General features: G+C 36.9%; 1 protein-coding gene across 1 annotated transcript in view; it reads right to left on the reverse strand.

Annotated features, from left to right (window-relative positions):
- The window catches only part of stard13b (StAR-related lipid transfer (START) domain containing 13b), a 76,022-nt gene extending 65,227 nt beyond the window's left edge, over positions 1-10,795 (reverse strand). The window contains exons 1-2 of the mRNA XM_043258894.1: positions 10,555-10,795; positions 5,138-6,207 (exon numbers count right to left, since the gene is read on the reverse strand). Of these exons, the coding sequence (XP_043114829.1) occupies positions 5,138-6,064 (927 nt within the window). The 5' untranslated portion in view covers positions 6,065-6,207; positions 10,555-10,795. The remainder of the gene's footprint in view (positions 1-5,137; positions 6,208-10,554) is intronic.
- Positions 10,796-15,198: the final 4,403 nt, after the last annotated feature.

Genomic DNA, 15,198 nt, shown 5'->3' on the forward strand with positions numbered 1-15,198 from the left:
TATAATAATAGACAGAAGAACTGAACAGAACATATGACAGACAGAACGATAGATAGATAGAACAACAGACACATTGATAGATAGATAAGAAAAGATTTGCGTGTTGTCCTCTTACATTATTTCCTCTTGAGCAGTAAATGGCAGCGAGAGTCAAATGTCTCAGTGCCTCACACTTTTGAACCAAAACCAGCGAGTAACCAGCTGCCATTGTAGTCCAAACATAGTCGTGTGGTATTCCTCTCCTTTCTCCTCACTGCTACTTTCACTGCTCCCCAGACACCCCTGCCAAAGAGTATAAATAGACTGTCCCGTCCAGCTCAGACAGGGCCGAGGGTTCCTGGGCTATAAATTACCTTCACCTACCTCACTCACCAAGCCGTAAATCAACAGGGTTGCCCCTTTACCGACAGGAAGCGGAGGGGCCAGTGAGCAGGAAGAGGGCAAAGATGAACTGTGAGGAACATTTAACAGTAACGTCCCGGTGCGGGAGACACAGCAGGCAGAAACGCTCAAGTCCTTCTTGGCTCTGCAGCCCCAAGGCAACGATTTGCCTCTCATCCTCACACAATGATGCTATTGACGGATGTCATCCCAGAATGGGTCACATTTGTCTCCGGCAGCAGAAATACAGGGTTCGGTTGAAAAGGCGGGCGACATATGAAGCACATAAACTCTCAAGGAATGTGGGCATGGTAAGACCCTTAACCAATTAGACTCAAGATGCTCACATTCCTTCAGAGGGTGAAGAACAAAGAGGCACAACAGTTGCAGGGCAATTTTACATATGATACACTACCATACAAAAGTATCCTCACGATCACATTTTATATTTTAAAATGTAATTTATTTGTGTGAGCTGAATTTTCAGCATCATTATTCTAGTATTCAATGTCACGTGATCCTTCAGAAATTGGTGCTCAAGAAATTTCTTGTTATTATCCATGTTGAAAACAGACGTGGTGCTTAATATATTTTTAGGTTTGGGATGAGGTGTTGTAAACACACAGGTAGTGGTCCTGGATCCCAGATAGTCTGAATCTGGCGTGACCTTACAACGTCCAGTCCGCTTGACCTTCTAGTTTCACAAGTCAAAGCTAGTGAGAAGGCTTTCTTGTTTATCAAGACACCAGCACCGCTCTGTCTTGCCCTTCTGCGACGGACCATTAACCTTCTTAACTCTGACAAAAGACAATGCATTTGTTTTTAACACTCAAATCTGACCCTCCATAGAGACTATGAAGTGAAAACATGTAGTGTCTTCTCAGAAATAAAAGAGGGTGCTGTTTTTAAGGGCACATCCAATTTGTTAAAAGTAACAGTAAAGAGTTAAGACATTAAAAAGATTGAAAATAATAAGAATTGTTTCTTAAGCACCAAATCAGCATCTTAGAAAAAACTAGGAAGGATCATGTGACACTGAAGCCTGGAATAATGCAGCTAACAATTCATGTTACAGGAATAAAATACATTTTTATATTAAATTAAAATAGAAACAGTTTTTAAATTGCAATATTATGTGACAATATTTTTACCAAATAAACAAAGGCAGTGCTGTTGATATTTAATAAAATTGTATATAAAATGCTATTGTTCATTAATGTTTGTTCATAATACATGAACTAAGTGGGTTATAATTTATTTAACATAACATGTCAAAACTGCATTAGTAAAATGAACAAATTAATCTAGGATGATAAGTGCTGTTAAAGTACCGTAAACTGTTAAAGATACCTATTACATTAAAGGGTTAGTTCACCCAAAAATTTAAATTCTGTCATTGATTACTCACCCTCGAGTCGTTCCAAACCCATAGGACCTTCATTCATCTTCAGAACACAAATTAAGATTTTTGATGAAATGGGAGAGCTTTCTGACCCTGAGACATCAATGTAACTGACATGTTAAAGGCTCAGAAAGGTAGTAAGACGTTGTTAAAATAGTGTGTCATCAGTGGATCAGTTGTTCAATCTGTGTCAGTCTTTATAACATTGCTGTCTATGCAAGGTCTGAAAGCTCTTGGAATTCGTCAAAAATATCACAAAGATTTTACGGGTTAGGAATGGCATGAGAGCAATTAACGGAAAGCAATTATTTTTAATATGAACAAATAAACACGGCAAAGTGTTACCAATTTCACTTATTCACTAATATTCCTAAAACAACATCAATATCAAGCATAGATTAGATGGATTGGATTTTTCATAAAAAAAAAAAAAAAAACTAGTATCTTAGTCTAGTGGCAACCCTTGGAATCTGTTCCCTGCACAGAATGTGTGGTATTCAATAACCCTGCATCGGTTACAACACCCCTTTCCGCCCTGTCAGTCGTGAGAAAATACACTTGTCATGGCAACTAGGCCGGTATGAGTCAGTCCCACCAGATCAGCTCATCATTGTTATCTTCCACGGTGGACAGAATGGCCGAGGACCATAACTGCACCGCCGCAAATTGGCCACATTGTAAATCTCAGCACTGGCCCATTGACATGGAAATGAGGAGTCAAGTGCCTGGCTTTGGCATTGCTCTGGGCTTCCTGCCATGGCCATGCCACCCACTGAGTGTGCCAGCCACCTCAACCGAGAGAATGTAGCAATGTGTCATCCTTAAAGGCCACCAGCCATAATCCGTTTGCTGAACTGCTTCAAATCCAGGTCAGATAAGACTCTAAGGAGGACGAAAATCCTCCTACTTTTTGTTACAGGAGCCGTTCACTGTCAAACCGAATGTCTTTCCTCACAAGGATACGGACAGGCGGCTAGAGATGCAGAGTTTTCCACATTTCCAAAACCATATGCACAGATAAAATCCATCTAAACAAGTAGAATAACTCTACTGGTGCTGTTGGCCACAATATGGGCAAAGTTTAGTATAGAGCGCCACCAAATGGTGAAGATTCAAAACAGTCCACAAAAAAAAAAAATAAAAAAATTGTGGACTAAAATGCTAAATATCTAATATTTAATTTCCATATGACTTGTTCTATCGAATCTCATTTATAAATGGTATAAATATAAATATATAAAATAATGTATATTAATGAAGTAAACGGACAAAATTCTGTCCTTATCCACAGACAGCTCATTGTGGTATTTCGTAAGAAGGTGTAAATGAAGCAAAGTCAGCGCTCACATGAGGGGTACCACATTCTTTCACAGTTTCTTCTTAAATCATGCATGAAAAGAGAACGAGTATCAGGGGAGAGTCGAGCACGTGCAGAACAGAGGGTTCCTGGGGCCTAATAAACCATCCCAGTTCACCTGCCTTACAAAAATCCTTTTAACCTCAGCACGTTCTGCTAACTACTGTAACTACACCACTGACACTGAGCAGTGACTGTAACTCATACCACCCCTAAATATCATTGGGCTTTCTTGCTTTGACAGTCTCAGTTAAGTTTAAAAAAAAAAAAAAAATTATTATAATAAGTTATATACATATTTATTATAATATTTATTACAAATATTTTCTTTGGGTTTCTATCTGCAATTAATAATACTAAAATGTAAATTTAAAACTGTAAATGCAAATATTATTTAATAATGTAGTATTTAATCATTTTTAATCATTTAAAATCAAAGGAAAGTCCACTTCTAAAATAATACTTTTTAGTATAGTGAAAATTTTATATAATTTTATAAAATAATATTTTTAGAATAATACTATTAATAGTACAGTTATACAGATTGTATAAACATTTTGTATCAATTAAAATATTTAAATTAGAACATTTTAACAGTCTCATAACAAATGTGCAACACATTTATAAACGGCAATAAAAAAAAACTTGAAAAATGTGCTAAAATTTATTAAATAAATAGAATGTATATGTAAAAAATTATATGAAAAAGATGATGGAAAAGGAATGGCTACTTATTCTAACAATAAACAATAGCTAAATATATCAAAAAGAATAGAAATATCGAACAACACTGATTCATTGTGCTTATGCAATGATAAGAACAGAATAAGAGGGTGTGATCAACTTTACTCTTTGTCCTGGTTATCTCTGGTATGAATGGTATGGGACTTTTTTACAGGGTTACCCAACCAAGCATGGTAGGGAATCAGCTATTGTGTTTTCATACGTGTCCACGTGACACCTCTTTAAAGGCCAATAAACTTGGGATGGGAAGGTCACAGGTTGCCAACAGTCGGGTCAGGCATGAGGTTAGTAGAAACATGCAAATCATCCCTGACTGGCTCCACCTTAAAGGAATTGTAAGTAATGGAAGGCTAAGTTCACAGCTGAACAGACGTTTGCTCTCACAGGCGACAGGAAGGACATCAGACTCAGCAATTCATGAAAACAGAGACTACGACAGATGAAAAGCTTCACTTTACACGTGAACAGTCTATCAGCTGGTAATTCCATAAATTACTTTGAGGAGCAGAAGCATGGGATCTCAAAGTTAAAATGTGGCTCAGCTTTTTTTCTTTTCTAAATTTCGGTATACAATTACTACATCACTTTCAGTCAAATTTTTAATGATGAATATTCTAATGAAGTCGTGCAGAGATTTTACAAACTTGTCTTGAAACATTCTTTAAAAGAACAGAGATGACAAATACCAATTAATGGATTTCTGTGATTATTAATCCAGCTATTTGAAATAACTGGAAAATGAGTTTTAAAACTCAGACTTATTACAAAACCAATTCCAGAGCAATTCCACACTTTCTGGCAGATTTATGAACCTTAATGACTCACTGAAATAAATGCAATCAAAAAAACTATCTGCCCAAAAGTCTATAAAATAAATAAATGAACATTCACTACCGAAATATTCATTTTGCATGACTTTGGATGTTTTATTATCTGCCGTGACATTTAAGCCTCGTTCACGTTAAGGACGATAACTATAAAGATAACAATATTAGCGGGCTCAAAAGCAAGCAATATCGTATGTTTATTCTAAATAGTACCTAAAGCTGAAACATTTCAACTGTGTTCATGCGAGATATTTGGTTTGCATTCATTTCAGAATTTTAAACAAGCTTGTGGAATATTAATACAGTACTGGACTGAAGGTCATACAGACTATGAAAACTAAACAAGATATGCTGCTTAAAGATATAGCTGAGCTTCAACAAATCTCAAAAGGCCTATTAAACATCTACCCAACATTGGACCCTCACCTCAGTACTGCTGCTCTCCTCCTCCGCCTCGTAGCTGCTGCTTCTGGTGGGTGGCAGCTTGGTGCTGGAACTTCCTTCTCCATGTGCTTGTCCACAGGTTCCTTTCCTCCTTTGTTTCTCCAGTCCACCGCCATTTTGTCTGGAGCTCTGAAGAAATTCTTTGCACTTGGGAAACACATCATCGCCATCATCTTCAGAAGAGGTCTCGTATGCGTCTGAACTCTCATTGGCTCGGGCGTTCGAGATTCGACCCAAAATGCTTTCGTAATCTGCAAAGGTAATGGAGCTGGGCTTGTGTTTGATGATTCGGGGTAGATCGGCTCCCTTGGTGGCTGGCAAAGGAGCAGAGTAAGGGTGCTCAAGGTGGGATGGTCCCACTGGAGAGGGCGCATAGGAGTAAGCTGGTTCTGATATGGGTCTGACGGTCAAATTAGAGAAGTGATAAATAGTAGAAGAGGTGTTTGAGGAGTATACATCAACGCTGTTAATCACTGGACTATCTGAGGGAGTCGATAAATAGCTGAACCGGGTCTCAGCATCCATTTGGAGGTCAGGTTCACAATAAACACCATTTAGATCTAGTTTTGAAGTTGATTTTGGAGTGGACATGATTTGATGTTCAATGTATTTGATTGTCTTTTCTTTCATGAGACGATTCGAGATTTTAGGTCCACCTTTGCTGACGAGCACTGGTATAACTTGATTGATATTCTCTAATGAACCTTTATTTTTCAGCTCAAGTTGTGGTTGGTCTTTCAAAGGCTCATCTACAACAGATGGTAGTGAATCAGAAGTATCTTTTAAAATCAAGTTTCTATCCATGGTTGAATCTGCCGTTAAAAGCTCTACTGAGAAAGTCATTTTGGCGGCCTCTTGCAAAACTGATGACCTCTGTCCTTCTAAAGTCATCATGGGTTGATCATCCATGTTTCAATCTACAGCTTGAAACTAGCCATAAGGAATATCCAGAAGAGTTTTTGTATGATGCCAGAAACTGCCGTGTTCATCATGTTCCACCATTTGGGCTGAACTCGCTACTCTGTGCTAAATAGCACTTTGTGCCAACCATCCTGAAAAGAAAGAAGACATATTATATCAGTTTGCTTTGAATGTTTTTTCTAGGTAAGTATGCTAATTAAATATATGTACCCAAGTATGGTTATGCCATCTTTATCTAAAAGGAATTGGGTTTTCTTGTGTTATTCACAGTCCTGCTCATAAAAATATCTTAAACCTATTAGCCTAAAGTGGTCAACTGGTTTCCTTGCCTGGACTAGCTGATTAGACTGGTCTGATAGTTTTAAACACTTTTTAGATGGTCATTCTGGCCAAGACTAGTTTGACCATCTTAAACCAGAAATGCCCCTTAGATGGGTTTACTACATTCTGCTTTGCTCTCGACAATGAAATTGATAAAAATACATATAAGCATTGCTTCTTATAGAAAAGCAAAAGTATTATTCCAACAAAGACTCAAAATCTGATTCAAATGTTATTATTATATAACATTTGCCAGATTTAACAGGGTTTACCACGGAATATTGTTTTGAAAGAGATAAGGATGCATTGGAACATTGCTTTGAATGGGATTTTATGGAAAAGCGCACATAAGGAACGCGTGTAAAATGGAGGAAGCCCACAGAGGAAGAGTCTGAAAAAACAAAGAATCTCACAGATGGAGCAAGACTGAATCCCAAAGAGACACTCTGGGAAGAGTAGAGAGTCTCACAGAGGCAGAGAAGGCATAACGGGATCCCAGAGAGGCAAAGAGGGAATAACAAGGAATCTTGCATAAGTACAGGAGGGAATAACAGGGGATCTGAGGGGTTGAACATCTGGCTCGGGCTGAGAGCATTCAAGTCTGGATTTGTTGAAGGCACGACGGTGGTGACATCAGTGCTATGAGGAATCCGGCTCTTCGCTCTCCAGTGGCTGATTTACAATGTAACCGTCCATTTATCAGACGACCTAAATGTCCCAGACCAGGCTGTGGTTAGCAACCCTGCTAACCCCTTCATTAACCCCCAACCACGCTCCACAAAAACACACATTAAACCACAGGAAGAGTCTGATTGGTGGAGAAAGGAAGAACATTCCTTTCTGACACCCATAGAACATCTAGAGAGATGAACTGTGAAAGACCACAAATATTCCTGGTAGGATGTTTCAATCAAGGAACTGATAGCGTGAAACCGTGCTATACTGAGGTGTGATTAGTTGGTTTTGTAAGATTTATTAGTTTAGTATGCAAATTGCATCTTTCCAGAAGTGAATGCAGAGCCGTGGAACGAAATGGGACAACTACAAATAACATGGGAATTAATTTTTTGTTTTTATAAAAATAAGATGTAATTATAGTTATAATTAAAAGTAATTACAACTCATACCATAAGTCTTGAGCAACATGTCAGTAAATAAGCTAACACAACTATACTCAGTATGAAAAAAATTGTATTTTAAATGTATACATTTTTTTTTTTACAGGGTTCATTTGAACTCAAAACAACTTTCATAAATATAATAGCAGAAAATATACTTTATAATAGATTTCTGTTAGACTAGAATCAAAAGTAAATAATAATAATAATAATAATAATAATATGAATAACAATAAATAACAACAAAAAATTTAAGTACTGTTATATGTAATATCTTGTTTCTTTTTAGATAATAGCTAAGATTACTCAGATCACAAAATAAATCGTTTTTATACTACTGTATTTCTGAATGTTGTTTTGAGTTATAATACCTATCATTTATTGTATTTTATCATCTAAATATAAATTATGTATTTGCTATGAATATTTTAGTCATGGAAATTCACAGAAATATCAATATTGATTTTCCATTGGTAAACTCAGAAACAGAAAAACAACAACAGCACTGACTGATATGCTTATCTTGACAAAGAGTTTCTTTTTATGTACCTTCCAGTATGGAACTTTTGCCAGTAGTCATCAACAGATGGAAATACTGAATATTCCTGTGCACTCCCAAGCATGCATAGAAAATCAGAGCTGTATCTGCGATGTTAAATGTGAGAAGGGGGCCAGCTGGCAGCCCTGACTGTGGCCTTCACTCATTTAACACGTCGCCTTGTGCTTCGCTCTCATTCTATCTCTCTCTCACACACACATACTCAGCAAAACATGGTCAAATTTCAGCAAGAGAAAGGAAAACATGCACCTGCCTTTAACGAAACCTCAGGGCCTTTAACCTTTAAAAACTGATAAGAACAGTGACCAATCGACGCACAAGGTCAGTGATTCACAGCCACCTACAGCTACGGTTTCCTGCGACACATGTAAACAGGCTCATATGGAAAAAAAAAAAATCACAATTTATGCAGTGTGGCACTATGCCTATATGTCAGATATTACAAGTGTATAATGTTAGTTCACATTAAATAATTTGTACTTGCTGTGTTTCACTTAAGTACTTTAAATAGCATTTTGCTGATTATTTTATTATTATGCATACTTTTTAATGGAACTCACACACAGACATTATATGCAATATTTATAGTTTTAAAAAAAAGTTTTTAATTTGCCAAAACATAAAACCATTTAAAATGATCTAGTCAGAAGACAAAAAGTGTTCCAAATTGTAATCAAAAGTGACTTAACAGTGTAAACCATCTTTTAAAATCCCTTTAAAGTGCTCCTATTATGTGTTATGAAATATTCAGATTTTGGTTTCGAGAGTCCCAAAAACAAGTTGACATGTACGGAAGGTCAAACACCTTCATTTTCTTATAATATGCATTCATTTTTACCTTATTTGTTAAATGACTCCCAAACAATTTGTTTGAATGGTCGACTGCATTTAAAGAAGTGTTTGTGAGCTTTTAATGCTCCAAAAGCACCACCTAACTAGCATTTTCAGACCAACAAGCGGACGGCCAATATGCTAATGTTTCACGTTGACATCAACATGAAACCGCTTGGGAATCATTTCCAATGATTCAGAGTCGACTTCTTTTGACAGACAATAACTTTATACAACTTCCAGGATATTTCCATTCACTTAGTGTTACGCACTGCATTAAAAGGTAACTGTCAAATCCATAATAGGAGAACTTTAAAATATTACAATCGTTCACTCAGCATGACAGTATTCGTTTTTGGATGTTGCATATTTGGAAGTTACAATACTTGTTTTGCAATTTGTCCAAAAAGAGAAAACTTTGTCTCTCATGAGAAACAGTGTTGCAATGTAACCCTGATTAGATCTAGTCCTCTCACCTCCTTTCCTTTAGCCCGTTTTTCTCTAAAGCCACAGTAAAAGGAGGCCTCCTCATTCCCAGCTGTATAAAAGACTTGATCCAAACAGCCAAAGAGGATTCTGCAATGTGAATGTCACTCAAGCGTTCTACAAGTTTCTCGTTGAGAGTAAAGTGTTGCAATACATGAAAAGGGGCAAGCAGTGTTTTATTTTCACTTTACACACTGTGAGTGACTGTTAACGCTGCCTTTCCCATTCATTTTACAGAGATCGTTATTAATTCATTATACAGTGTACATTTCACCACAACTGTAATGGACCTGTAAAAATGCACACAGAGTTACTGACACGTGTAAAGTCGAAATAAACCTCCAGGCATTATTCAGAATCACTTTTTCGAGCATTTTTTAAATGCACATCAAAAGTGTGCATTATTTATTCATTTTAAAATGTTAAAAACTTTTAAGATTGCATAGAAAATGTATATTAGGTCTTATTAGTATTATTATTAATTTTTTTTGTACCGTCAATGACTTATTTTAAATGGTCCAGCAATAAACTAAATGTGAAAAAATGGAAGATATAATACTGCAATTGCAAGCAAATAAAGTTTCAATTATCACAAATAAAGATTCAATTAAACGAATGAGTCACAATTGTGAAATTTAACAATCAACATGGGATATAAAGTTATATAAGATATAGTACTTGTGAAAAATAAGTAAGCAATATAAAGGAAATTTAACAGTCGAATTACAAAATATAAACTTGTAAGACAAGATATAAAGTGGCAACTGACAAATTTACAAAGCAATTATTTGTTTTTATTAGTGTCTCCATTAAAAATGTAAAGTTGCATGCATAAATAATTATAAAACATGCTATTTAAATAGTTTTAGATGCATTAAATGCAGAATGTCACTCCACGGAACATATGAACTATGCCGTCTAAAGATTTCTTTTTCAAGTTTTCATTTTCCAGCGAGTCCTGACATTTCACTTTCACATTTAAAGCGCACTAAACTCTAAATGTATTCATTTTGGCACTTTCTCCCAAAGTGACTTCCAGTATTCTCCGTCATGAACTCTATCATTCATCCACCTGCACTATAGAGTCTCCGGCAGGTCAGCGCTAAAGTCTCTGCCCTATACGGGCTGACTTCTGCATATTAAAACAATGAAGGCCAACTCACCTTAGAGTACTTCAGAACGTGCCGAGACGTCTAACGGCTGTCATGGTCATTATGAGGAGCGTGCAAACTGTCTAAGGTCCCATTACAACGTGCATGTGAACACGTTCAGCCTTCGCGAACGTGTCCTTTGCCTCTTCTCCTAGGAAATGCAAGGCAACTCCAACGCAGAGGGAGAGGTGCTGTCATCACAAATTCCCCAAAATCCCCACAGGCAACGGGAAGCCTCAGCATGCAGTGACTAAGTCATTCAGAGTAAGAGTGGAAGGGGAGGAAGAATGTATAGTTGTTAGAATGATGGTTTGGAGGAGGAGTTACGGCTAAGGGGAAAGAGTGAGAGAGCGAGGAAGAGAGAGAGAGAGATACTGTTGTGTAAACAAGGCCTGCATACAGCATATTTGGATGTAAATGGCCTGGACTGGCTTTAATTGTGAAGGAGAACAGATCCATGTCTCATTGTATGGCTCTGACCCCCAGTTCAACGGGCTGGATGCATTCCAGATTACGCCACCGTTAAACCCACAGAAAGCCGTAACGATACTTTCAAAACAAAAAAGAATCGACGGAAGAGGAAAGAAAAAGACATATTGCACTTTACCACGGCTTTTTCCTTTGGGAGAGATATCCCAGGAAGTTCTGCGGCTGTGTCCAAACCCCGGGGCATAAGCCAATGACTTATCAGACAGTGTTTTTGTATGAAGGTGCTTAAGATTGGTTTCCAGGGAACCACAGCATCGCATCTAATGATCTGGAACAAAATGTAAGAGCACTTTAGAGATAACCAAGCAAATATTTAATGGCTGAAAGGCTTATTTTCTGTTTTAAAATAAATAAATGGAATCCTACTAGATCCTACTTTTTTTAATATAAAACAAAAAAACACGAGTTTATTCTGAATGCTGTAAAATCGATTTTAGTATTTATTTTTACAAATTTTATTCTGTTTATAAAAACTAATTTAAAAAATGTCTTGCACACAAAAAAATATAAAACACTTACAAAACAACCGTTTGCTTATAAAAATCTCCATAGATTGCACTATCCTTCCCGCTAATGTTTACATGTATCTGATGAAGTATCTCATATAAAAACTCCAGTGCTGATGTTCTCTTGTCCCAAATGATCTGTGCATTTCCTTCTGTGGTTGAGAAACATCAATCAGGTTGTTTGTTCAACACTGTCCTCGTTCACCCTAAAGGAAGCAACGGTCACAAATCAACAAAGACTCCTGCTGACCCCATCTAGAGATAGAGAGAGGAAAGAGGAGGGAGAAAGAGAAAGATCCCCTTCATTCACAAAACACTCTTCCATTCTGCCTGCAGCCACTAATCAACAACGCTCTCACATTACTCAAAGAAGATATTTGTCATTGGTCCAAAAGTAAAACCTCATTAGCGATGTAATTCATTTTTAATGACCAATCAAAGTTCAGTACTTATGGTTAGTGGTTAGTTAAGATCAGAAAGGATAATCCACAATATCAACCAAAGCATAATTTGATTCTAAAAGCAAAATGTCCACTATTTTAGTGCATATTTCCATCGAATGGAAGAGTTTTTTTTTTTTTAATCCCCATCTGATATTATTAGGCATGGTAATAACCCTCATAATTCATTACCAACTAAATAAATGAAATAAAGAAACGCAGAGCGGCGGCCAAAGCCGGCTCAGCATTGCCATGGGTGCTGCCAAAATTTACTCTGAGACTCCATAATCTTCAAAGGCGCTCGAGCAAGAAAAAAGCAAGACCTTCTCAAAAAGAGAGGGCTTATGTCACCACCGGTCTGTACTACATGGGGATCACCACAAGGGCAGCAGATGAAAAGCAGCAGCAGGCTGAGCGATTGGCAGGACTGCGTGAATGGATGTCTTTATTTGCAGCGGTGGAGCCCTGGAGGTGAGGTGACCCTTCTTTGCGCTGTGGGGGTCCGGCTTAAACACAGCTGGATCTTCATGTAGCTCCGCCAAAGAGGCTCTCTTCTGATCTCTTTCCTCCAGCGCTGAAAAGCAGCCCTGTGTCTTGGGTTCTCTATGTTAGATTTATGGCTGAGAAGACAAGGAGCTCTCTCTCTCTGTAGAGCCGCTATAACAGTCCACTGAATGCCACAAAGAGTTGTGCTTCTGTGGAGCTCCACTCACTGAGAAGATCAATCATTAAATGACCTGTTCAGCATTCTGCATGCCCACGTCCAGTTATGTCAGCTATTTCTGAGACAGATTTTAAATCCGATCAGAGGACTCCTATCGAGATATAACATCACAGTCATGCTTACAAGAATGAATGTGTCAAACCAAAAAATACATTTGGATACGTCATTTTGAGTTAGTTCTTCATCGGAACTGATTTGCAAAAATTTAGCACCACTTCACTTGCTCACCAATGGATCTTCTCCAGTGAACAGCTGATAAAACAAGCACAATAATCCTTGAATAATCCACATGAAAGTCCATCAATTAATGTCTTATGAAGTGAAAAGCTGCATGTTTGTAATAAACAGCTTTATTATTAGGAAGTTTTTAACTTCAAACACATACATATACATATATATACATTATATACATATATATATATATATATATATATATACACACACATACATACATAATATATATATATACACACACACACACATACACACACACAATATGGTCTCGTCAGAAGAAAAAAATGCACAGCTAAAGCACTGCTTACAAGTTAAAACAGTCAAAAATATTTCTAAACAATTATGTATTGGATTTTGATGTGAGGGAGTAACAGTGGATATACTTATTTCACTGGATGAGGCATTATTATGCTGCTTTTTACTGCAGAAGTTGTGTGCATTACTAGTGGATTTTTATCAGTTGTCTGGACTGTCATTCTGACGGCACCCATTCACTGCACAGGGTCCATTGGTGAGCAAGAGAAGTGGTGCTAAATTTTTCCAAACCAGTTCTGAAGAAGAACTGACGGTTGAGAAAGAGACATTTTGAATTCAGTAAGATGAGATATGCATAAACTAAAATGTAAACACATTTACTGAACTGCATTTCTTTTGTGAATCGGATGCTATAAAACACTTGCTGTAACAAGCGTTCCCAAGTGTTCTGTCTGAAAAAAAAAATGCAGACGTTGAAGAATTGTTAACAGAGCCATGTGTCCAAAAAAAACATTTGGTTCTAGTTTTTTTTTTTTTTTTAAATGCATTATTCCTACTGTCTTATCTATGTCAGCCATACAGACACATCCACCATGATCCATATGCCAACCCCCACAATCTGCCATAAAATATGACAGCACCTCAAGCAGGATGCATCTCGTTAAATCTAAAAATATTTACATACCTCCATACAGCTTGGATCGGGCCTGTTCCTTTTCGCAAAGTACAAATCTCAGTTATCTTATTACAGTCATATGAGTATAAACGAGACAGAAGGTTAATTTGAAACAAAAATGTATTTAATATGCATTAAAAATCAAGAATCACAACGTTAATAACAATAATTATAATAATAACAAAGTTCGATGGCAACAAGCCAGAGCTGGAGACTTTAACTCGAGAGGGGGAAAAAAAGGAAAAGCATTTGCAGCATTCCACAGATTAGTGCAAATGGTGCTATTGTGTTATTATTTACTCTTTTCTAAGCGAAGATTATGAAGCTAAGTGTTAACAGAGAGACAGAGGCAGGTATGTCTGAACATAGTGGGCGACACGAAAGCATCATAGGTGAAGAAAGGGACAATCTGGCAACACTCCAACAGTGGGATTTTACAATACTCCAGCATCAATCATTGAGGAAACAGATGAGAGATTGGAAAATAATAGTGAATGTTTTGCGCAATATTTTCATGCTCAAATGGCATTTAACCTCCAGCGCTTCCAACCAGCCTCATCCCACACTAAACCTTAAAATCCAGACACTTATGTAACATTAAACTGCCTCAAAAACACAAAAAAAAGAATAAAAAACACCCCAGCAATGCAACTTGTTAAAACATTCCAGCGATGCCTTTATCTTTGACTCAATATTCCCATTCTGTTTCAATTCTCTGACAGATTCCCGACATTCCAGAAAGCCGAGGCAGGTGTTCTGCATTATCTTCTCACCTCGCACTCCGGTTCTGTCTGTGCCCTAAGACACTCGACCCATCCTTATAAATCTAACTTAATGCCCTCGGTGGCAACTAACTCATCGGCCTTGGGTTTTGCATCAGCTAAGGCTGTCAGACTCGAGAAGCAATGGATCAAAGTCCTATTAAATTTAAATTAGTTTTGTGTTTGCTAAATTCACTTTACATTTAGTCGCTTTTATCCAAAGCAACTTACAAACGAAAACAATAGAAGCATAAATCTTTTTTTTTTTGATGAAAACACTAGATAAAACAGAGCACACTAGTAAAACATTACACAAAAATACCCACAAATCAAGAAATATAATATAATTAAAAATAAAATAAGTATTATTTCCCTGGTGAAATCTTTTTTTCAAAAGATGTTATGGAACAACAAGCCATATGATTATAAATGGGATCCATTCAAATGAATTTTAGACAAAAAAAGCTAATTTGTCAGTTGTAAAAAGTCAGAATTCAGTATTTTTATTTATTATGTATTACTTTACTTGATTTTATAATTTTTTGCAAATTTTCAACCATTTGTCTTTTTA

This window comes from Puntigrus tetrazona, chromosome 15 (assembly GCF_018831695.1).
Source record: "Puntigrus tetrazona isolate hp1 chromosome 15, ASM1883169v1, whole genome shotgun sequence".
Classification (NCBI taxonomy): domain Eukaryota; kingdom Metazoa; phylum Chordata; class Actinopteri; order Cypriniformes; family Cyprinidae; genus Puntigrus; species Puntigrus tetrazona.